The sequence below is a fragment of the Anabrus simplex genome, chromosome 1 (genome assembly GCF_040414725.1).
Source record: "Anabrus simplex isolate iqAnaSimp1 chromosome 1, ASM4041472v1, whole genome shotgun sequence".
Lineage (NCBI taxonomy): Eukaryota > Metazoa > Arthropoda > Insecta > Orthoptera > Tettigoniidae > Anabrus > Anabrus simplex.
The window spans coordinates 993,419,172-993,445,112 of NC_090265.1; the positions used below are offsets into that span (position 1 = coordinate 993,419,172).

The following is a 25,941-nucleotide window of genomic DNA, read 5'->3' on the forward strand; positions in this document are numbered from 1 at the left end:
CTCCACTGCACAACGCATAATTATAAAATTTCTTGCTCGTGAATGAGTTACAGTGGCGAAATTTGCCAGAGATTAACTGAAGAGTTCGGTGATCAAACATTGTCAATGATGCATGTGTTTGCCTGGCATTAAAAGTTCAAGGAAGGACGAGAACATGTGGAAAATCAGCAACAGGATCGCCATCCTCGGACCAGCATTACAGACAAAAACATTTGGGCGGTTAAAGACATTGACGACTATCGGCAGGCTAGAGTATCAGAAATTGTAGAACAAGTTAGAATCAGTTAAGAGCTGTCAAGCAATCATTACAAACTACCTGTAGTTCCATAAAGTGTGTTCCAGATGGGTCCCTTGGCGTTTGACCGAAAATCTGAAGTTGAGAGACGTTTGGAAATCTGTCAGAGGCTTACAGCAAGGTTTGTGGAAGAAGGTGATGTATTTTTGAGTCGGATCGTCACCTGCGACAAAACATCGGTCCACCACTACACTCCCAAATCTAAACAAGCCAGTAAAGAGTGGCGGAGGAAAGTGGAGGCATCACCAGTGAAAGCCAAGATTCAACTGTAGGCTGGCAAGGTTCTTGCAACCCTTTTTTTTTTTTTTCTGATCAGCGAGACATTTTGCTCATTGATTTTTTTGCATGAGCAATGCACAGTCAATACTGCTTACTGCTATGAGCTATTGAACAAGGCGAGGGTTGCTTATCGCCGCAAAACACGAGACCAACTGATTCAACAGATCATCCTCCTCAACGACAATGCACGGCCCCATACTGCAGCTCTCTCTCTAAGCTACAGAAAATACACTGGACTACACTTGATCATCCTCCTTATAGCCCGGACTTATTGCCCTGCAATTTCCATTTGTTCGGACCGCTTAAAGAAGCTCTGGTAGGGCAACGATATGAAAATTCGAGAGTATGGAAGACTTCATACGCAACTGGCCGGTGAAACGACTCTGTTCTTTTTGCGATGAAGGCATCGAAAAGCTACCCATACGCTGGGGCAAATGCATTTCCAAAGCAAGAAACTATGTGGAAAAATAAATTGTAATTGCCTTGTGTTTATCAATAAATGAATTTAAATTTTAAAAAATCCCATTTATATTTGATCCCCCTCGTATGACTTGCCTATTTTGAGTGTAAATTCTCTTGCAGATTAATCTTTTCTCATCTCTTTTTTTTTAGATTTGGAAAGATTATGTGGAAGAAAATGAAGAAGAAAAGAAGATCGAGGAAGATAAAGTAATAGAAAGAAAAATTGATTATCAGAAAGTGTTGGTAATTGAAGTTACACCTGACCTTCATTTTTATGCTCAGATGGTAGACCAAGGTCCAAAACTGGAGCAGTTAATGGCAAAGATCCATCAAGAATTTGCTACCAATCCTCCTCTCTCTGGAGCTTATACACCCAAGAAAGGTGACATCTGTGCTGCTAAGTTTAGTGCTGATGACCATTGGTATCGTGCAAAAGTAGAAAAGGTTTTGGGATCAAATGCAATGGTTCTGTACATTGACTATGGCAACAGAGAAACAGTACCTTTCTCCCAGTGTGCGACTCTGCCCTCTTCTTTTGCAGTAGAGAAACCATATGCTCAAGAATTTGGATTGGCCTGTGTTCAGTTGCCACCTGCTGATGTAAGTATAGTGATGTTTTTAAAAAGTTTGAATTGCTGAATTTCTTCTAATCCTTCTGTTACATTCAGCATATTGAAAGGTTTAGATATTTTTGTAGTGAAGTGTTTAAATGTAATAAAATAAACCATAAGATTAGTTGAGAAGTATGTTTGCTTGTAGTGTAACTTACATTAATTTATTTTAACCATAATAGATAATGGCCGAATAATTTAGCTTCCAAAAATGTTCAAAAGAAGAAGAATTAATGTGTCCACCTATCCAATACATACACAATTTAATAAATCTCCTAGATTTTACGTAACTGTCGTACATGTTTCGGCTTCTTCAGCCATCATCAGCCATAAAACTTCACAATTAACCAAGATATAAAGTGGAATGATGAATTTGTAGTTCATCCATGTTATACATATAAAAATTATTTTTTTCTATTAAAAATTATACTAACAGTTCCCCGCTGGCTCCACCCGCAATGTACAATGTATGGTGGTGTTCGTTACTATCCTCACGGATGTATTTGCAAAGTTCCGACTTAATGAAATAAAGCACATGGTCTGCTGCGGTAATAGAATTTAATATTGTGACAAGAAAACACTTGAAAATACATTACACAAAGAAATTGAATTAAATGTTCCTTGGAACAACACTACGCGCCGAACTATTAAAAAGTCCTTCAAAGATCTTTGTCATGGAGACATATGTACTCATAACTATTCTCATAATCTACCAATGTAAGTAGTTATTACCTCAAAAGAAAGTGCTTGATCCACTGAGCGTTTTCAGACCAAAACGAACTGCGTACCTCAATTAGAACGAAAGATATGATTGGTTCAGTGAGAAAAAAAAATGTTGAAGAAATGAGACGTCAAATTTAATGTGCACTCGTAACTTTGCTCAGAATGAACCAATTTGAATAGTTAAGAGCTGAAATGAAAGAGCCTGATCCACTGAGTGTTCTTAGGCCAAAACGAACTCCGTACCTCAATTAGAACCAAAAATATGATTGCTTCAAAGATACAAAAAATTGAAAAATGAAATAATTTGAGGAAGGTGGAAGTTAAGTGATTTATAGTACAATATGTTAATACTGTTTATCACACATTGGGTCTAGTTTTGACTGTTGGATTGGGTCATCTTCAGCCTTAAATTATAAATGGAAAAGAACATTGAATGTAACTTGCAAACATCAGAACTAATATAACATTGGCATGTCTTGAAACATTGATGAAATATACAAGAGTCCATTAAAATAGAGGTCTCTTTCCAACCTCATATGTAGGACAAACAGGTCGCAGTTTCTCAATTAGATACATGGAACATGTTAATGCTGTTAGGTATACTCGGTTTTCAGCAGTAGGACTACATATGACAGATTCCATTCATAATTTTACAACTATTAACCAAGATCTATCCATTCTAAAAACAGAAAAGAAAGATACAATGCTGAACATTTTGGAAAATCATTACATACATCTTGAACGGTACATCAATCCAAATTATAATACAGTAGAACCTCGATTATACGTTCCCGGAAACTGTTTTCCCGCATTATTTGTTCAAAGTACGTGGTTCCGCGAGCATCGTAATTAAATCACGTTGTAAAAGTTCTGCATTATCTGTTCCTCGAAGAAACGATTTCCCGGATCAACCGTCCAGAAATTGCAGTCCCATCAACGCTAAATCCTCAATTACGCGTTTTTCAAGAATCTATCTCACGAAATGGCGGCTACGGCATACTTATGGACCTTAGTGTTAACGTCCCGTCATTGCGATAATTAGAGGAAGTACTGTACTGGAAAAGTGATCGGTGGTGAACTTGCATAAGGGACCATTCCTGTTGTTCCTTGTGGAACATACGGCATCAACAAAGCATCTCCATCTGATCCTGTTGCCAGCCAACCTCTTGACCTCTCTCTAGGTCTTGCCTTCTTCCATTGCCTCCATGTACAGATCTTCGCCACGTTTGTTTGGGCCTTCCTCTCCTTTTAACTTGCGGGTTCCAATCCATTGCCTCTCTCTCAATGACTTCATTCCCTTTCCTCAACGTATGCCTTATCCATTTCCATTTCCGCTGCTTTACCTGTATGGCCATCTCAGTTTCACCCGTCCTCCATAGTTCATGATTGGAGATTTCTTCCGGCCAATAGAAGTTTAAAATCTTCCTCAAACAGCAGTTGACAAAGGTCTGCAACTTGGAGGTAATCACTTTAGTCACTTTCCAGGTCTTGGACCCATATAGTAGAACAACCTTGACATTACTCCAGAAAATGCGAAGTTTGGTCCTGATAGATATTTTGTTGTTCTTCCATATCGAATAGAGCCGAACATAGGCACCATTTGCTTTTTGTGTACGTTGAGAGACATCCTGTACAGCTCCTCCATCTTTGGTAACTACACTGCCCGAATAGGTGAAACTACCAACATCCTCTATAGGTTCATCACTGAAGACAAATGGGTCTAGTTTGTTGGTGTTAGTTCTTAGGGCCTTGGTCTTCTTTGAGTCGATCGTTAGCACAATTGGAAGGGGACAGAGCGCATTTTGACATCTCTACCTGAAGACAAAACGAGTTTCGTCAAATGTACGTACTTGTAAAACATCCACATTATTTCCAGGTTTATATGTTTACTTTTTTATTGTATCGCCGAACAGGTGTTTGGCACTTCCGCCAGGGTACTGTATAGTCACTGGGCTTTTAGGAAGGAATCGAAACTGCTCTTTCTTAACTCAAATTTAGTCTTTTAATAGTATCGTGTACGATTATGTTATCGAGACCAGAACAGATGTTGCACCTTACATACATAAAGCCATGGGAGGTTTTGGGATTGCCCATTACTGTTTTGGTCCTAATATAAGACTGGGAATTTCACATTTTTGTGTTGAAACGTTACAAAAACAGCAATTGTTTTATTGGCTTACGTTAGATTTTAAAAGTTTGTATCATTTCACTCTCATACTGACTTGTACAGCGAGCACACTTTCCAGCTGAGCTCAGTCACGAATAACCGTAATTTCGGAAGTTTTGATTATATTTTTCTCTTTCCAATTTGATTGTGATTAGTGACGGGCAGAATTGAATATAATGCAGTCAAGAATTTTTGAGAATTGATGTTTACATTCGAAAACATATTCTCTTCTCGAATTCAACATAACCTTTAAAAGTCTATGTACGCCAAATTTACGCGGTACAAGATTTCCTTAAACTACAAATTACAATGAAAGATTAAAAAAAGGGATTTCACCATCATGTTGGGCACTTTTGTATCTGATTTGTTTTATTTTATTAGATTAGAGTGTTAAAAACTACTTGTGGTCGATTGTTGTTTGGCATGGCATTACCGACATTGGATTTTTCGAAGAGTTTGGCTGATCAAAGTTGCTGAACTGAAAGACGTTTTCATGGGAAACGTACGAGTTTTCCTGCTAACACTGAAAATAAAGTTTCGAGATTTTTAAGTTGCATACTGTTAATTAATGCCTGCCTCTCACCCGGAGGGCCTGGGTTGGATTCCTGGCCAGGTTGGTCATTTTTACCTGGATATGAGGGCTGGTTCCAAGATCACTCCACCAGATCAGAAGGCCACAGATTCATACTGTGAATGTCCCTGTAAATACAACAAAAAATGGCAGTTAAAAACTCTTAGCAATAGTAAAATCTGAAGACCAAAGACATCAATCATATATAGACCATCTGTTTAACTCAACAATAATGCAAGATAAAAGCTACACCAAAAGGACATTATAAGTAAGTACCATCGCCCAGTGGGAAACCACTGCAATTAGCCACCCAAGTATTGGCGAGAAAACTATAGCTCATTGGGTTAGGAGGAAATGCCAACCCAGAACCCTTGAACATCTGGGGTTATCTTTCACCTTTCTAGATAACATCTAGAATTGTAAACCCTGACTTCAGTCAGAAATGTTTCGATCGGAAGATCAGACGATCAACTAAATATGGAAGTCTTCTAACTAATAAATCCACCGGCTTGGATCAAAAACTCAAGCAAAGACATCATTTGGACACATTGGGATGTCACTTAGAAGATCAAGGTGAATCAGAGCACCTGGTGAGCCTAACAGACATTCAGGCACAGCATTTTAAGAAGAAACTTAAATTCAACAAAAAAAGAAAGTTTTCATACTTTGCGACATTAAATATTAACTCACTAATGAAACTTGGTAAGTTGAACCACATAACAGATGTAATGGATCAACATAAAATCTTAAATACAGCACTTCAAGAACTTCAAAATACAAATCAGGATACAATTTAATCGGGAGGATATTGTCTCTATAAAGGACCCCCAGTGAAAAGGATAATGAAGAATGTCCCTCAATTCGGAGTGGGATTTCTGATTCATAATAGTATAATAGACTCAATAGAAGACTTTTCCTCGCGCAATGTGAGGACAGCAACCTTAACAATTAAAGTAGAAAACAAAACCTACACCTTAATAAATGTACACACACCAACAAATGATAAAAACAGAAAGGATAGAGAAGTGGACAAATTTTGGGAGGACAGAGGTGCCAACTATTACGGATTGACCGTAATTGTTACGAATTTCACCTTACGATTACGGCATTATGGTCAAAAGGCAAATTATTATGGAAAAGCTAACATTGTTCAGAAAAAATTCTACAGAGAAAAAGAAAGGAAGGAAAAATGTTCAATCCTTTTGAGCATTTCTGTTAAACCTACCTCGTTCCATTGCTTGCGGTTGGCAACGATAGTTAACCAATCGTCACTTCCTTTTCCTACCCATATGCGGTGTAAAAATCGTGAATAGAAGAGCTCTACCCTTTTCAGCTCTTTTCCGCTATAAATCCTTAAATAATGTTGTATTTGTAATATTAAGTGTACCTGACAATTGATAGAAAGAATGAGACAGAATTGAGGCCTACATTAAGCACAACTACACTGGAATCGCTTATGGTTCAGAACACAAAAATGTGATCGCAGGGAGGGAGGGTGCTTCAAGAAAATCTTTACTGAAAAGCAGCTACTGGGTGCGAAATAAACTTCAGGGAATGTCTTATTTCCGAATTAACAGGTAATGTGGAAATGTTACTGTGTAATATGATATACTTTAGAATAGATTGCTGTCAAGAAGGACAGAGTGGGCTTCATTACCGAGAAGGGGAACACGGCTGGAAGATTTTAATGCAAAAATTGGACGAGAAAGGCGATACCGCCCAGTAGTAGGAAAATGGCCAGCTCATAAGTTAACAAACAGGAATGGTCAAAGGTTAATTGAACTTTGTACCCCATGGATTTATTTTGGAAACTACCAGATTTAAGAGGCGACCACACAAATTAATGACCTGGAAATGTCCTAATATAAAATTGGGAGAATTCCAAATTGATCATGTTGCAGTGGATAAAAATTATCATAAGGAAATTTCTAATGTCAGAGTTCTCCGTGGAGTAGATATTGATTCAGAGCATTACATATCCAAAATAAAAATCAAGTTGACACCAAAGAGAAAATGTAAGCCTGCCCAATCCAATAGTAAGAAAAATTATGACCCCCACTTATTTAGTGAATAATGAAGTTTTGGAAATTAAGAAGTAACAATGAAATTTACCAGAACATAGAAAACATATCAGAAACAATAAGAAAAAGGAGATTGCTATTTCTTGGACACATTTACAGAATGGATGACAATAGACTAACTAAACGAATCTTCAAGTACCTTTAGGAAAAGAAATCAACTACCACCTGGATTCAAGAAGTCAAGAAAGACCTGGAAAGGAACAACATACGAGAAGAAGAATTATTGGAAAGAAAGATTTTTAGGAAGAAAGTCTTACAAATGGAAGGATTCCAAGGGAGGAAGGAAAAGAAAACAGGCACAAAGTGGACTGAAGACAGGAAAAAGAAACACAGTGAAACAATGAAAGAATACTGGAAGAACGAAGGCCGGAACGCAAGAAGAAGAAGAAGTACACTTGGAGAGATCTAAAACACAACTAAATGATTACTTAGAGGTGATAATTAATAAATTGAAATCAGTAGCTGAAGAACTTGCTCCCATTAAAAGGAGGAAGAAACATGTCTGATGAAACAAGGTGTACAATAAGGCAATTCAAACAAGGCACAAAGCATGGTTAAATTACCAACAAAGATAAAGGACGAATCCAGAGCAGTACTAACTAATGCCAGAAGACAAGCGGCTAAAGAAATTCAAAGAATTAAAAGGAATCATCAGAATGAAATGCTCAGAACAATAGTTGAATCATTCAAGCAAAACAAGAGATTATTACAAGATGTTTAAACAGTATCAGTCTAAGTATACTCTACCAACACTTATGCTGAGAAATGAAAATGGCACATAACAACAAAGACAATGCAAATATCTTGGCAGTCTACTTCATAAAATTACTCAACTGCGAAGACCCAAGATAATATCTGGAGTTTGATCCTAAACAAAAAAAAAAAAAAAAACACACCACAAGAAAAGGTTATACCACCAACATACAACATATGAGGAAGTGATCAAAGCCATTAACTTGCTCAGGAATTATAAAGCAGCAGGAGAAAATCAGTTGGTTGCAGAATTATGGAAGAATGCCAATGATCAAACTCTCTGAAACTTGCATAAACGTATTATTGACATATGGAACTCCGAAAAAATGCCTGAGGAATGGAACTCTGCAATAATCCACCCCCTACACAAGAAAGGTGATAGCTCAGATTCCAATAATTAGAGAGGGATATCCCTTGTTGATGTCACACATAAGATCTTTTCCAAAATTATTCACTCAAGAATACAGGGACAACTGGACCAAGAACTTGGAGATTACCAAGGAGGATTTTGGCCAGGCAGAAGTTGTCCAGATCAAATCATTAGTCTTAAGTGGATTATGAAGCACAAGGAGCTCGAAGTAAGAAGCTAGTCATCACTTTTGTTGGCAAAAAAAAGCTTGACAGTATTCATCGGGAGTCATTACTGAATACCCTTCAAGAATTTGGTGTTCACAGAAAACTGATCAACCTTATTGGAATCACTCTCAAGAATACTAAAGCAAAAGTTCAATTTAGAGGAGAATTGTCAGAGCCATTTACAATCAAAACTGGACTTCGGCAGGGGGATGGTCTCTCACCTATTTCGTTTAATTGTGTACTGGAGGTGGTCATGTGAGAATGGAGAAAGAAATGCCAACCGAACATCAAGATTGGTAGAAATATAAAACTAAACTGCTTTAGCATTTGTAGATGATCTTGCAATACTGGCAAATAATGTGGAAGAGGCTAAAGTCCAAATTGAACATCTAGAAAACATTGCAGCAAAAGTGGGATTACAAATTTCATTTGAAAAGACTGAAATTATGCCAACCTTTGAAGTGGACACCCCTGTCATTCAACTAAGGGATAACAAACAAATTAAGGTTGTAAAACAGTTCAAGTATCTTGGAAATTATAACTTGGAACCTAAATGCAAAAGCCTCAATAGAATACAGAACAAAATTGAGACAAGCACATCGAGTCACATGGTCAACATATAAGAAATCTCTCTCGATAAATGGCAAATTCAAACATTATGGTTCAGTAGTTAAACCTGAAGCAACTTATGCAAGTGAAACTCTGTTTAAAGGCCGGTCTCCACTGATTAACATTTAACATCAGTATGTTAAATTTAACATGTTACAATTGACATGTATATTGTGATTGTCTTCCAGTTGACTTTGCATGTTAACTCAGAATGTTGAGGTTAACACTTTTAACATTTTGGCATGTTTTCCGCTCCAAGTGGAAAACTTGTCAAGTCAATTCGTTGTTCGGGAGATGTTGGCACAGCTTCGGCAACTTCGTTTCCATTTCCATGTCAACAGATAGCCAAACGATGCAAACGATGTGCTTCTCATGAAGTAGGATTATAGTTACAGCACTCCGCAACACTCATTCTCTTTGTTATAAGCTACAAATACAGTACTGGTACCGATACGCGCACGTGTGTCGTCCTCTCTGCACTGTACTAAAATTTATAGTCAGAAATGGAGGGGAGCAAGATTACTTTAGACTTTATTAATGATATAATAGAAAGGCCTTGTTTGTGAGATGTCTCATCAAAGGAATCCAGCGATAAAGTGAAGTCTTGTCAATCTTATGTTAATTTTAAGGACACTTCCTCTAAAGCATTACTTTGTCAATTTTATATATTTTTCATCTAAACAGTGTTATGTGGCTGAAGATGTTGATAATATACGAAACATGTACCACTTTTGACCATTAAAAATTGCCTTAAGCAATCATTGTATCGACTAGGTGGAAAATAAATAAATACTTAATTGTGAATCTATTGAAGTGCGATACGGACCATGAAGCTGATTTTATGTAAAAGTGAAGAAAGCCGAAATTTTCCAAGAATTCTAAATTATCTATAATTGTTCCCGCGAGTGCATCGAAAAAACCTAGCGTCCCTCCGCTACCAATACAGTCGAGTATTGCAAAAAAAAAATCAGGAAAGACGGGGCGGGAGCGGACAAAATGTATTCTTTGAAATGGTTTGCTTTTGAAGCAATGAGCAGGATGACGGGAGGAAATGTGTCTAATCAAACTGCATTTCTAAATCATAACAAGAAGCAACAGTGGCAATAACAAAGGCCAAATCCTCTTCATCTGAGTCCATTGTCCTTGTCTGAAAATACCAGACACCACCTCAATGTATTACCACAAATTGATATGATGAACTACCTATATATAAACAAAGAAAGTCAAGTTTAACATGTTTATTAAGTGTGGACACAATGTTAAATGAAACATTATTCAACATTTAACATGTTGATGGTGTCACCAGTTAACATTTAACACTTTTAGGCCCAGTTTCATCAACACATGTTAGTACTTAACAAGGTGTTAAATCATTTTAACATACGATTTAAGAAAATTTGCGTTTCATCAACAAATGTTAACATTAACAAATGTTAAACTGCGTATTAAAGTTAACATCAGCCATTTCCAATGTTAAATGGCTAACATTAGCATTTAGCAACCTGTTCCAAAATGGCTGCTGTGAATCTCGCTTTCGAGGCGGAATTGCTCTATTTAGATCTTTTACAAAACAGTCATGATCGAAGAAGAGTTCAGCAACGGATCCGAAATTTCTTCATAGATACAGGTTATCGAAAACAGTCGTTGCTAAGGTTGTTGACGAAATTCAAGTGAGGTTAGAATATCCTACGAAGAGAAACCTACCTCTTTCTCCAATGTTGCAGGTACTGATAATATTACGAGTTTTTGCTACTGGTTATTTTCACATAATGGCCGGAGACAATGCTGGAATTTCTAAAGCCACTGTTAATAGAGTTGTTTGTCGTGTGTCTGCAGCCATAGCATCCATGAGAAGGAGGTATATAACATTCCCTTCAGTAGAAGAGCGTCAGTAAATTATCCGCGACTTCTATGAAATAAGAAGTTTTCCTGGTGTTTGTTCTACATGCAATAGATTGCACACATGTAAGAATCCAATCACCTGGAGGCAATTGGGCCGAAATATATCGTAATCGAAAGGGATATTTCTCTGTTAATGTTAATGTTCAGGCGATTAGTAAGCCTAACCTCCAAATCAGGGATATACTTGCTAGGTAGTCTGGTTCTGCACACGACAATACAATATTTAATAACTCCCATATCGGAGCACAGTTTGAAGTGGGACAATTAACGAATTGATTTTGTTAGGTGACAGCGGATACCCGCTAAAAAAAAGTATCTGTTTACCCCATTGAAAACCTCGCTGACTTTCCCGCGCCTCGTCCTTTTCTTTTATCGGCAAGCCATCTGTGCGCTTGCACTCAATAACTTATATATATATTTACTAATTCAATTAACAACTCTTCTTCGAAGGAGGAAAAATTAGAACTACGATTCCGTTTCACTTCACGCGCCACATTTTACAGCTGTGCTCAAACAAAAGCGCATCGGAGCGCGCTGTAAAACAGCATGTTCGTCCCACTGCCTCCTTGATTCGCACCAGTTCACAATATTAGGAGAGTTAACAGTCGATTAGTTAACATTTCACAAGAAAAGTTTGATGAAACGCAAGAAACCTAACAAGATGTTAAATTTCTAACTCCGTATTAACTAACTACTTGTTAGTATATATTTAACATGTGTTGATGAAACCGGGCCTTAACTTTTAACATTTAACATGTTTTTGTTAAATGTTAATCAGTGGAGACCGGCCTTAAGTTGAATACCAAAGCAACAACGGATAAAATCCAAAAAATAGACAGAAGGATAATTAGGACAATCAATAAAAAACATCAAGTAAATGGACAATGGAGACTGCTGCCTAATGAAATAGTCTATCGAGAAAATGAATCAGTTGTGGATACAATGTGAAAAAGGAGAATTGCCTTTTTCAGCCACATAGTAAGACTACCAGAGACCAGACTACTGAAACAATTATTCAATTTATTTCTTTTGGAAAAGTAAAACCAAGAACAACTGGTTCGTTGAGGTCCAGAATGATTTAGAAGAGCTGAATATAACAATGAAACAAATTGCAGAGAGAAAACAGAAGAGGATTCCGAGAAGTAGAGATACAAGACTAAAATTAAAAACAGTCAAACGAAAACAGTACACCATTACAGATGAAGAGAGGGAGGCCAGGTCAGAAAAAATGAAGTTCTGGGAAGAGAAGAGGAAGTTGAGAAAACATTACAACTAATATTGTAAAGACTGTATCGTGTATATGGATTGACATAAGTGCTCCAATGTGGGCGTAAACTATGCAAATAAAATATTAAGACTGCAATTTTACTAAGAGAAAAAGTGACAAGTGTTGGACGCATGTGCAAGAGATATCAGTTTTAATGGATTCATGTATATAATTTATCAATGTTTCAAGACAGGCCAATGTTACTATATTAGGTTTGATATTTGCAAGTTACATTTATTGTTCTTTTGCATTTATAATTTAACACGTTCAGTACCTGCTTCTGAGCAGGACACTTGAATGCCCGGACCAGCCATTTTCATGCCCGGCCCTCTTGACGTGCATCACTTAATACAATTTACAATTACTGCTTAACTATAAATGTTAGAAAAATGATACTTTGTGCTTACCTCTAGTAAATATTTAGGGTGTGATATCTGGTGTCACAGGTTTCAAAATACGTCTCATTTTATACAGCCTATCTGTACTTTCGGCATAATGATTACTGTCACCGAAGTGAAGAAATGAAAGAATATGAAGGAAGCGTATTCGGAACATTGTTTTAGGAAATATCGGAGTATGAAAAACAGGGTCTTCGGACCAGTACATTTTTCTATCAGGATTTTGGACTGATCGGTTTCCACGATTGCATGATCGAATTCTTTGTGAAAGGCCAGGCCACCGCACTTATCACTTGACTCACGTATAGATTGGTTTGCTCACACACATACTGATAAAATGTGTCATTCATGAAAATACTCACATAACTCAAAATATCCTGCTTATTTTCTATTTGAACGTTTATACCTGAATTCTCTGTAAATGGTGGAACGGGTGGACTATAACTAGGATGATCTGCATCATACACTTCACTTTTCTCTATAGGCCAATAAGCCATTATACTACACTCGGTAAGAACGACACGCACTGCATTGGAATCTCGAGTACCGTCTTGACGCGCGAGGAAGTGCTGAGATATTCCCGCTAAAATAGCTCAGATAAACATGAGCCCACTCAACGCGAGGATTATCTCAAAAAGGTCAACCAACTTCCTGCTACAACCAGTAACACCGACTAAGGTGTAAGAATGCATAGATGACGAATATAAACAGCATTGCTTCGCGCGGAACATTAAATGTCTTATGCCGTCCACGGCCCGCAATGAGTTAAGGCTGAAGATGACCCAACACAGGAGTTTAAACTAGTCCCGATGTGTAATAAATAATATTCCATCCATCCATTATCTAAAGGCTAAGCCTTGTCGCTGCAGGTGGACCTTCTCATCCTTGTTGACAGCTATTACAAATTTGCAGCTTGCACAATTAAAACACATGAATGAGTGGGCGCTAAATAATTAAAAGATTGTTGCACAAACTCCTGTAGCACAGCACTGTAAATTAATTTCTTCACGAAGATTTCAACTGTTGAAGTTGGGGGACCTTTTATACCTATATTCTCGTATAATTAACACACTTTTTTGACGAAAAATACAGGCGAATACTTCAGTTGTGTAAATTATTCAAGGAATTCTGATATTTAAAAATTATTTACAGTTCATTTACATTTAAAAGATACATAAAATATAATATAAACACAATTGATTCAACGCATACTTGGTTATTTGGCGTAAAATTCCGGCGTGAGATTTTTTTCTGAAAAGTCAAATATTATACATCAGGTGAGTTAGACATGGGTTTGAAGTACAGACACTGAAAAATATTATTACCATTACGAGTTGACAATACGACCTGAAGTGAAATACACATGAACTAATAAAAGTACAATTCATGAAATGTCATTAAAATGACATATCGGCAAAGAAAGAAAATTGTCCAACACGAGAAGGGCCAGGCATTGAAGGAGGGACCCTGCTGGATTTCCCCAAACCGTTCATATCCAATCCTGTATGAGTGACATGTCCATCCACCCTTTTTCTTGAATAGGAACTTGGATCACTCGCGGAAATTGTACTTTAGGCATTGTTTTTCGTTTAACCTTTTCCGATCCAACGTCAAGCTCACCTCGACATTATGTTTCGCTCTACATGAGAAGTTATTGAAGTTCTTTGACCTGATTGAGGTCGATCGATATCCCTGGAGTTTGTAGAGCAACTTTTTGTGCACAAAAGAAGCCTTTCTATTATCTCCATGGATATAATACGAGATATACGTAGCCGTGTGTCATCATGGTTACGCGCGGCCTGTCAGCTGTGTTTACAGTGATTAGTGCTGCACAAGTGTTGTACTAGGCATGTTTATCTGTGAAAGCGAATTGTCTCAGTTGAATTTGCGATATAAAAGCAGCAAATATGAATGAAGAAGAAATACGTATTCACGTTTGTTTAGACAGCAGTGACGATGATTAGAACTGTCAAGTGAAGATGGTGTAGTGAACTCCAGCATTGCAAGTAAAATTTTAGCGACTGGACATGTGCTTAAAAAAGCGCAGAATGATCCCGGACCATCATATGCTGTTTCCGAAGATTCATAAGAGGAAGTTCCAGTGACTGCTACAAAAGCAAGAAGACACGCTAATGGACCGGGGTGGAAGAGGGGATACGGCACACGGCAATTATGACGCTTCTCAGGTCAGGGTTGATAATTTCAGTAAAAGTGATTCTGAACATACTTCCGCACATAAAAATGAGAATGCAAACGGCAATAGTGTTTACCGGAATGTAACATTTCATGATAGTGAGCCACCTAGACTAAGTTATTCATCAGGTCAAAACTAGAGGACCGCAGGTTCTGAATAGGTGCATCACTCCACTTCAGTTTATTACGTTGTATGTTGTTTTTTACTCCTGCACTGACGACGAAAATTATTATGAAAACTAATTCCTATGCAATAGATTGTACGGTAATAATCATAATAATAATATAATTATAATTACTAATCAAAATTCTGAGTTTAATCTGACTAGGTGTAAATGTGCAAAATTAATTTGGACCAGACTGTTGGAACATGTCAGAAAATTGGACTGCAAAGGGTTAAGAACAACGTAAGATCCAAGCTTTCTGCCATCAGGTGTTACAGCAAACATTGCAGTTTGCAGTACATAGTTGTTTTTCGTTTCCAGTAGCACGTACAATAACACTCGATGTTCCTTTCTTATCAATTGTTCGACATTGTGGAATATCATAGTTATAATTTTTTGGCATATGGAAACTGATTGGCGTCTGATCTGCAGTTCCTATTTGGGAGATCAAATATTCCTTCACTTTATGCTTCTCAATCACAAAGCGATGAAAATTGTTGAAATCATTCGTCATTTTTTGGCATAATGTTGTTCTTCGTCAAAGAGAAAATCCATTTCTCTTCATAAATTTAATCGAGCCTCGGCTAACCTTCAAATCCGAGACACTGATTACGTGCAGCGGCTGTTTCTCTTTCTTTGAAATACAGCATATAGTGAAACTGCTTATCCAATGTTGTGTAACAAAATCATATATTTAACTCTTTCCCGCGGATTGTGTAGTAAAGCGTACTGGAGTCGCACATTGTCTCCCTCTGCCATCTGTCTGCTAAACATATAACTTTTTGGAACCAGTGAATTCCCTTACGTTTCCTAGATACAACTGGCATGCACAGAACCCTAAAATAAAGTGTTCCTTTATACGTTTTCTTAGATAGAACAGACAGCTGACTGAATGTAAACATATTGTAGCAACATGGCTGCACATAACCAATTGAATGCAGAGGATATTTGTTTGTTACAAATTGTTACAATGTGGGAAGCAGTTGGGACAGGATATGAATCTGAGGGAAATCTAAGTACGGCACAGGACAGGAAATGTTCCTTCAGGTACCAACTCCTTTTAAAATATTAGGCCTATTTGTACAAAACATAAGTATCAGTTTTAATTCTCCAGTTAATTCTGTTTTGGACTATGGGCCTCTATGTAATTACATAATATTCCAGCCAATGTCAGTTTATCTTCCAATCCCATTCAGTGACAAAATTGTTTATAATTTGTATGTCCGAGAGAAAGTTTGATTTGCTGTCTAAATATGTTCATCCGACGGATCCCAAAAATGAAATAAATTGGGGGATCCAGGGTGAATTCCTGCGTTCTCTGCATTACCAAAAGAAAAATAAGGGCCCCATCAGGTCGAGCAATTCAGACTGACTTTAAGAACAAGCAGTTCAACATTATGCACTATATTGGATGCTTCTTGATGTATCATTCTGAACGGGGGGGGGGTCCTGCCTGTAATTAGGTGATCTCATTGTATCATTTTAGAATGACTATAGTGTATTTTCCATTATTACGAAACTTGAAAGCGACATCTTAAGTGGTTTTTACAGAATAAATTATTTAGCGAAGGTACTTCACAACTATACCAGACTAGCAAATTATTACTCTAGGTTTTGCCAGACAGTGAGTCAAAGATAATCCGTGGGAAAGGGTTAAACAGATCCTCCTCTACTTGCGAAAACTTGCCGCTTTTGATCTGCGGCGAAATGCTTTGCAAGACTTGTTGGTCGCTTGAAATGCACTTCTCTGTTACCACGGTAGTGCATGTTGCATTTGGACACTGAATACTTGCAGCCTGCTGCCCTATTCCCGTATGTTTCGGCGTAACTGATCTCCGCGAGTTTGTATGATGCAATATTATTCTAATACTTGCTCACTGTGGACTAACAAACAATTTTGAGATCACAGAATATCCCGAACACGAAACACTCATAAAATATGTTTGTATCAGACTGGAAGAGAGCGTCACTAGCCACTTCTGGGCTGATTCTCTCACTGAACTAGTGCAGTGGGATTTCCTGACGGCTAATAACAGCGCGTTGCCCTGTGTTTGGAATGCCCGCTTTTGCAATAGGAAGGCTGCTACTTGAGTAGTTGACATATTTATTTTGAAACGCATCTGGGGCTGCGTGATAGAATTTCAAAAAAGTGGGTGCGTCAAATACGTAAACATTTCTTCTTCTCCACTTTGGACCCAAAAATACTGGGATGCGTAAATTATGCGAGAAAATACGGTAAGACAATATTGTCAGCATTATAAATTTACTCATTCGGGACAAATATTTCAGGTTCCCTATGGGAATCAACATCTATAATTGTTTTCTCTACATTATCAGTAGAATTATTGTTTACCTTTTATTCTGTATTGTATTTAAATTACTAAATTTACATTGTGTGATATTCTTTGTCAGTTTGGCAACCTCAATCATTTGAGGAAGAATAAATAATAATAATAATATAATAACAGTGTGAAAACTTTAATCTACAGTACAGGACAACATGGCAGCTTTTAAGGTACGGTAGAATGCATAATACTGTAATAATTATTAATTACAAGAATTTATTTTGTGTTTTCATACAATATTCTTCTATATTTTCATTAAAATAGTCATTCTCGATTACAGTTGAACCTGACTTAAACGTATATCAAGGGGGAGGGACAAAACTACTTATAACACAGAATTACTTAGAAATCAGACTTAAACAATACACCACATATTTACTGAAAAACCAATGGAATAGACCTACATGTATAAATTCTTGCAAATAATAAATACATTAAGACAGAAAATATTATTTTGAACTTGGTCCAGCTTTAAAGAAATCAGATAGTTTGGCTTGTTTCACTGTTCTTGCATTAAGAGTATAAACCTCCTTTTGCAAACTTAGTGATGAATTCAAAGCATTTTTACTACAAATTTCGCTTACACACTTCGATTGCACTTAACACTTCAGTCAGTTCAGGTGTTTCAAGATTCAAGTCGTTATCTCCATCACAGTCACTATTGCTTGTAGCTGGTCCATCACCACCCCGTTGTTGGCATTCATCACAATAATCTCTTCATCCAGTAGTTCTCCGCATACAGCCAGATTATCGTTGAAATGCAGGAAAGTATCGAATTCTACACCCTCTGGTAGCGTTAGCTCCTTGCCAGACAAAACTTTGTCCCCATTATCATCATTAGAGGCAGCCTCTTTTAGTAAGACACCAGCTTTGCGGAAACAGTTGTTGATTGTGGAGGATGACACCTGCTTCCAGGCAGCAGAAATAAAGTCCACGGCTAGCAGCAAATGAATGGAGAGAGGTTCATTTCCTGCATCACTCAGTGTTATTAAATGTTGAACCAGCATTTTTCTATAATGCACTTTGAAATTTGCAATGAAGCCCAAATCAAGTGGTTGTATAACGCTGGTACAGTTAAAAGGAAAACCTTCCACTCGGACATTCTTCACAACGATTTGAAGTGGATGTGCTGTACATCAATCCATAAGAAGGAGGATCTTCTGTTTCTTTTTCATTTTCATTTCTAGTTTTTTCAACCACTGTTCCATTAGAAGCTTAGTCATCCAGGAATTTCTGTTGGATTCATATTCCATAGGTTTTGTTTTCGCACCCTTAAAACACCTCGGATTATTCAATTTTCCTATCACAAGTGCAGGAAGTTTGTCAGATCCATCTGCATAGGTGGCGAGAAGTTTTATTAGGATATTGTAGAGTAGGCCGTTCTCATCAGAGTTGTAGATGTTTGGAGGCTGATCATCGCTTACAATACCCGGCAGAACCTCTTCTTTCCAGTGTTGCACCGTGGCGTCGTCCACAGCTTTCGAGTCACCGCAAATTGTTCTCCCTGTGATTCCGTGACTATCTTTAAATCCTTGCAACCATCCTGATGAAGCCTTGAAATCAGCAATGATACTCATCATTTTAGCTAAATCTATCGCCTTTGCCCTCAGCATGTCGCCACTAATTGGTAGAGCTGCAGCCCGCTTTTACTGGAACCATGTGAAAAGTGCTTTCTCCAAATCTACATACCTTCCTTCTTGCTGACGGCTGCGGTTTGCTGATTTTGAAGCCAGTTTTAAGAACTCGTCCAGCGTTTCTTTTACTGACTGTACATAGCGTGGTATAAGCAGCCCCTAAGTCTAAAGCAATTTTAGTTTTGGTTTGTGTGGATTAGCGTCCATTTCACGTATAAATTTTACTTTTTCATCTAGGGTATAACTTTTCCTTTTTCTGTTCCCCATGGCTAATCAAAAGCAAATGAATGACAAAACTAGTGTTCAACAGTAAATACCAGATATCGGCACTGTGGACATTTTTCTTCTTCGTTGTTCCCACGAAAGAAATTCTCATATTCAAACAAATTTACTGTATTTTCTTTTGTTTTCAAACCGAAACCGCCCAATTTGCTTGTAATGTATCTTAATCTTTGGCGGTATTGTGAAGGTAAAAAACGACGAACGTAGAGGAGGAGCGAGATAGAGAGCAAACGGGATTCGCTTGGTTGGCCTTTGTTCAGCTGCCAATAAGTAAGGGTCAACAATGTCACTCGGCGAAACTCTTTGTTTTCTGTTTCAGCACCGAAACCCGACTGCTCTACTTCCGCCTACGCCGATAAAGAGGAAACTTTGCAAATACAGTAGTTTCTTTAAAAAAGCACGTGATGATTACAATTACGCAAAACTCGGTTATATATCACTTAATACGTACAACAGCGAATTACGTATAAACGGATTACGTATAAATAAGGTTTAATTAACATGCTTTTGAATTACATTTTGCCGGGACCTAAAGGAAATTACGTACAAATACGAATTACGCAGAACAGAATTACGTATTTTAACCGTCCATTGCCCGAGGATATTGAGGGTTCATAGGTGTTGAAATTAAGCCTCGGCCGGAGTCAACGGTGATGCATAAGTCTCCACTCAGGGTATGGACATTTGACGAGTATCTATGCAGTTCTACTGGCATTTAACACAGGATCCTTACTATTGTAATAAATAATATTGTTTATCATATTATGCAAGACTAAAATATACCTCATTTAAATAAGAAGATAATCAAATGTTAGTTTCTTGGAAGGATCTTCCCAATTTAATGAAATTATAATAATTAAGCTACTACAATAATATTTATAACGTAGGATGATTGGATAATAATCAGATAAATGAAATTAAAATCTTTGTTGGCTGATATTTATATAATTCATCATCATTAAACTCTTAATTAAAATTGAAAGTTGTACCTTGATGAAAACAAATATGGAACTTGCTAAGGGCTTATTCTCATTCAAGAAATTAATTCATATTATTGTCTGCCCGTTATAAAATAATTAAGTGGAAAATATCTCGCTTGTTCCTATCGTACATTTATTCAAGATTTCATCTTTCAACGCCCTGTCATTCTGTCGCTCTTCTCATAAATTACCCACGTGCTAGTCAACTTGAGTTTCCCAATAGTGATCTGTCATCAGCATGACCATCCTTAAAAATGCGATCGTCCAGTATTTAAATATGATAATTGGATTCAGCAATGATTCAATTGAAATAAAACAGCATGCGCCAGGAACTCACGTTCACCACCTAAAAAATAAAAATTTAAAAAAAGTACAATATCTAGCTGATACTACATAATCAGTAAGATCTAAAATGATTAATGGCATCTGGTTTCGCGGGAACTGTCCTGAAAAAGTCGTGACGGTCTACTCTCTACAAAGGTTCATACTACAAGCAACTACACAAAGAACACAACCTACATTACACCAGGTGACGATAATTTGATCCTACTATATATCCATAATATGTTTATTTAATGTCGAAGATTCGTCACTACTTATTCGTTCAAAATATATTAGATATCCGTACCATATCATGCCACAAAATAGTGTCTCGATGATCGTATGCCAATCTACTCATAACCTTCGGACATGTCACGCAACAAATTAATAACAACCTTACTGCTTGCCTATCTCGGATACGTAACTTGTATGATGAATGCTTAAATCCACTTCTCAATCCTAAGTTCATTGAAATTCTCGAAACTTACTCATTATGCTTCATAATACCTATGCTCAACGAACCATTTTATTATAACAACATTATTTCACCAGTAAACACTTTATCGATGACCCTATCATAGTATTATTCACCATACTTCAAGCGCACAACACTTATTCACAATTACTTACCCCAAGATATTCACAAGCATCTGTCCGAAGAACCTTACCATCATTACAAACATAACACAATCATCACGGCACCAATATTGCGTAATATATGCAACTGTAAAATGTACGCACATGATATCACACAAAAAGACCTTTTTTAAAATAGACATTAAATCACATCACCTTACAAAGATATTCATGCAGTGCTCGTATGGTTTAAATTATGAAGACAATGCCTCCTTACATTTGCAGTAAACATAAAGAAATTCCGGGTAATTCACGGTTAAAATGTGCATTCTATGAGCTAAATCTTGCATAGGACAAATGATCTCAATACGTTCGCATCAGACTTAACCGTAATCACAAGTATAACTGGTGACTTGTGACGATCGCTTTAGATCACTCAAGCTGTTTCAATATCACTTCATCATGAAATACAATAAAATCTACACTACCACTATGCAACTACAAGATAGAGTAAAGAAGATGAAATCTTGGGTACTTATCAACGAACATCACATAATACTGCTCTCAATACTCCGTTCCATCGGTCATGGTTTGACATTCATCTTAGCATCATCTCCCGGGCCTGTTAGGACGCTAAATCCTTCAAGCCCACATATTAGCTTTCATCATCACATCACAGGAATAGTCTTCATACATTATGAGTCCAAGGACCTGAAACTTACAAAATAGAATTATAGTGATATAGGCGTTGTATAATTTCCCACTATTATTCCAGAAAAACTCTCCTTATTTAACAGCAAGTACGGAATCGTTATTAAATGCAATGTAGTTATCTCCTTAATACATCTTAATATTTCCTTTGAATACTATTATTCCAAATACTCCTTAAGATGCGTGTATTGCTATTAGATCAACCTTCAGTCTCAGTTTTTCTCATTACAATACAGTTGTTCATAAAAACAAAAGTTCATTTTAAAATTGTTACATTAATAATATTGGTCCGCGTTTCATATCTTAGGCTAAGTTCGTTAACTTGTAACTTCTCTTCCATTTGTTTTTGACATTGAGGAAATGAATTCCGAGATAACACCATCTCTTCTGATTAGACAGATGCACAAAGGAACACTCCACCATTTTTTTGTCTTCATGACGTATGCAGTCGATTTATTTTCTTCAGCGCTTTCCTGATCCTTTAACCTATAACGTCAAGTCATGGCCTCCGCCGCGTTATTACTGGACCTGAAGATCATGTGGTAGACTTGCCTTTTCATGCTGTTTAAAATGTAAACTTCACTTGCTAGCCTCAGTTCATATATTAAATAATATCTCACGACTGTAAGCATCCAGTGACCACGGGGTTCTGAGCTTATGAATCTCCGTTCTTATTTTATATCCATCCAATTTCTTATTTGAATAAGTGAGTTATTTCCGGCTATTTGACACAACTGGACGTATTACAACTTGACCTGCGGCTGCTGGACGTATTTTCCGAGTAAATCCGGTTGATCTTTTCCTTAACATAACCTTCAATGGCTCAGCAGCTGACTCGCATCCCATTGAACGGTTATAGTATAAAGCAGATTCAACTGTAATTTGAATTTTGGATATTTCAAATATTTTCAGATTCCCCTTGGAGTTTGAATTTAAAGAGAGTCCACGGTAGTACCTTAGTTGGTGGAGGTGTTGTATAAGAGTGCTAGGGTATAAATTGCAGTGGTTTGAATCCACCCAGAGCTTTCTACCCTTTTCTTATTGCTAACTAGAATAACTTATAAGCACAGTCTCTTTTTGGAACACAGTGGAACCTCTATTCTCAGTTTATGGAGGAACCCTGGGAAAGAAAGGTACAACACAGGTAAACTGAAATGCTGGAATTAATTAAAACTCTCCATAGTTTGGCTAAGCTTCACAAAAATGAAATATGTACGTATAATTATAATCTTGCAAACAATCCTAAACTAAACTACAGCTCTAATGAGCCAGGAATAACAGCCAGGAGGATTCTTCACACTGATCATGCGTCACCTCGTAATCTGCAGGCTTTCGGGCTGAGCACCGATCGCTTGGTAGGTGAAGGTCGCCATCTCACCGCTACCCCTACACTGCAGGGCGCGTAAAAAATGACTGTGGTTTTTGTGAAGACATTTTAACACAGACGAAAGTTGAAAATTCCCGCCTTTTATTACTACCAAGACAGTTATAGGCAATCCCAAGACATCCCATGGCTTTATGTATGTAAGGTTCAACATCTGATCTAATCTGATCTGATCTTAAGAACATAATCACGTCCAATAATAATATAAAAATACTAGATTCATGTTAAGGAGCAATTTCAATTCCTGTCTGAATGCCCAGTGACTATATAGTGCCATGAGGGAAGTGCCAAAAACCTGTTTGGTGATACAATAAAGGTTTTAAAAAAATGCACATCTAACCCTGTACATAATGTAGATGTTTTACAAGTAAAAACATTTGACGAAACTCGTTCTGTTTTCAGGTAGACCTGTCGAAATGCGCTCATTTCCTTCCAATTATTGTGGCCACACTCTGCTTTATGATTTCCAAGGATTCCTAGCTCTAATTATCACAATGATGGGGCGTTAATGCCAAGATTCATAGGTATGCCGTAACTCTCCTTTCGTGAGATACAGTTTCTTGATCGAGGATTTAGCATTGATAGGACTGGAATTTCTGGAGGGTTGATCTGGGAAATCGTTTCTTCGAGGAGCGGATAATGCGGAAGTTGCTCGCGGGACTATGCGATTTGAATTAATCTGGGAAAACATAGTTTGCAGGAACCGATAATTGATGTTCCACTGTATACTAACAATATTAACAGTAATCTTACTTCCCTTATTTAGTTTTATTTCTCAGTATAGCGGTAGGTACAATTGTACTTGGTCCCTTAATAGCTTTTTCTTTTTTGTTTGCTATCTACTTGCACATAGACACGTTCTTTTATGGTTCAATTCACAAAACTCTCAGTTCCTTGTTACATTAAGCATATCATAAATTGCCTCGTCTTTCATTTCTCTATTGAACGCAATAGACATGTAATGATAATTGCTGTATTCTAGTAAACTCTATCGTAAATGAGTTGGGAGTTTAAAACAATGTGACAAATGAGTATGCGTGGAAATAACCAACTCATTCGTCACATTGTTTTAAACTCCCAACTCATTTACGATAGAGTTTACTAGAATACAGCAATTATCATTACCTGTCTATTGCGTTCAATAGAGAAATGAAAGACGATTCACTTTTCACGCCAGAAAGCTGTTCGGTTTCAATTCTTAATTGATAAAGTACCTTTTGTAAGGGATGAAGTGATGACACCGGAACAGTTGCATCATTTAGTTCCCGCTCATTCAACTGACATTCGACCCACATGCAAGAATAGAACACACTGTTTACTGCTTTGTGATGGTGTTTGTGGTGTTCTAGTTAATTAACTTACTATTACAAATTCCTTTCTTGTTAATATCTAGTAATAAGGCATTATTTTTGAAGTTGGTGGTTGGTTTTTGTTTTGATGTTCAGGATTTAGGTAACTGTTGTAAGTGCAACACTTCATTGGCTTTTACTACAAAACCTCAACTTTCATTCACGTTTTGCTCGATCTTATTATCATCCGAAACATTTACACACAAGTTACATGTAAATAATTAGCTCTTCAACTATTGTCCTTGTTTTATAACCTGTACTATGATCATATTGTATACTGCAAAACCTCAATTGTTATTCACTATTTGGCCTTATTACCATGCAGAATATTTTTACTCAATTTGGGATTCCAACTAGGCCTATAAAACTAGTGTCATTGCTTCTGACTTGATCACTGCTTGCACTTAACATAACTTTAATTTTTCCTCCATATTCATTGAATCTTATCATCACCCAAAATATTTAAGAATATTGAATATTAAATAATCTTTCAGGGAAGGGGAAATGTTTATAATAACTCACAATTTCAATCATAAAGGTTTTATGGAAGGATGGTTACTATGTTTCGAATCTAACTGTATGATAAACGTATAACAAGGAAATTAATGGAGACTTATTCAAAGAATACTTTGTTAATATTCTTTCTCATATCGAACCCAATTCACATTACCATTCATTCAGAATTGAGAAACTGCCAAACCAGTCTCGGAGAAAGGGGAATATAATTATTTGGGTGGGAAGGGAATCAACATCTATATCATCAGAGAAGATCTTCTCGATTCCTTGTAGTGATTGTTTAAATGTTGTATTATTTTGTTAACATATTAATTATTGGTTATTCGAACAGCATTGGAATACACACATAGCCAGAGTTGTTATTGTTGACCTCCCAGGTCATTTGAGATAGGGTATAGAAGTATGTCAATTTTTCGGTAGGCTGACCAGTGGAATAATAGTTCATCCTGTAAACCAGATGGATAGTGCATACCTGCCAACTCTCCCGATTTTCGACAGTTTTTCCCGCCTTCCGATTATTGTATTATTTTTCCCAATTTTAGCTTATTTTTTTGGTGAACTTCATTTGTTTTCAAATCCCACCATTTCAGCTTTTTTTATGCCAGTGGCCGGAAGTCCTTCGCTCATCGGCCGCTTTCAAACGAAATATCGACGTTTATTCATGCGAGAAATGTGCACGAATGTGCTATGTTCATTGAAACCTATATGTCGCGACGCATATATTGATTGTCAATCTCCCGTTCTCGCTTGCTATGTTCGTGTTCGTCTAGTCATTGCATTCTCTTTGGTCGA

At 37.1% G+C, this 25,941-nt stretch overlaps 1 protein-coding gene across 1 annotated transcript in view; it reads left to right on the forward strand.

Annotated features, from left to right (window-relative positions):
- Tudor-SN (Staphylococcal nuclease domain-containing protein 1) overlaps positions 1–25,941 on the forward strand; it is a 242,826-nt gene that overhangs the window by 160,929 nt on the left and 55,956 nt on the right. Inside the window, exon 13 of the mRNA XM_067136883.2 lies at positions 1,187–1,636. Within this exon, the coding sequence (XP_066992984.1) occupies positions 1,187–1,636 (450 nt within the window). The remainder of the gene's footprint in view (positions 1–1,186; positions 1,637–25,941) is intronic.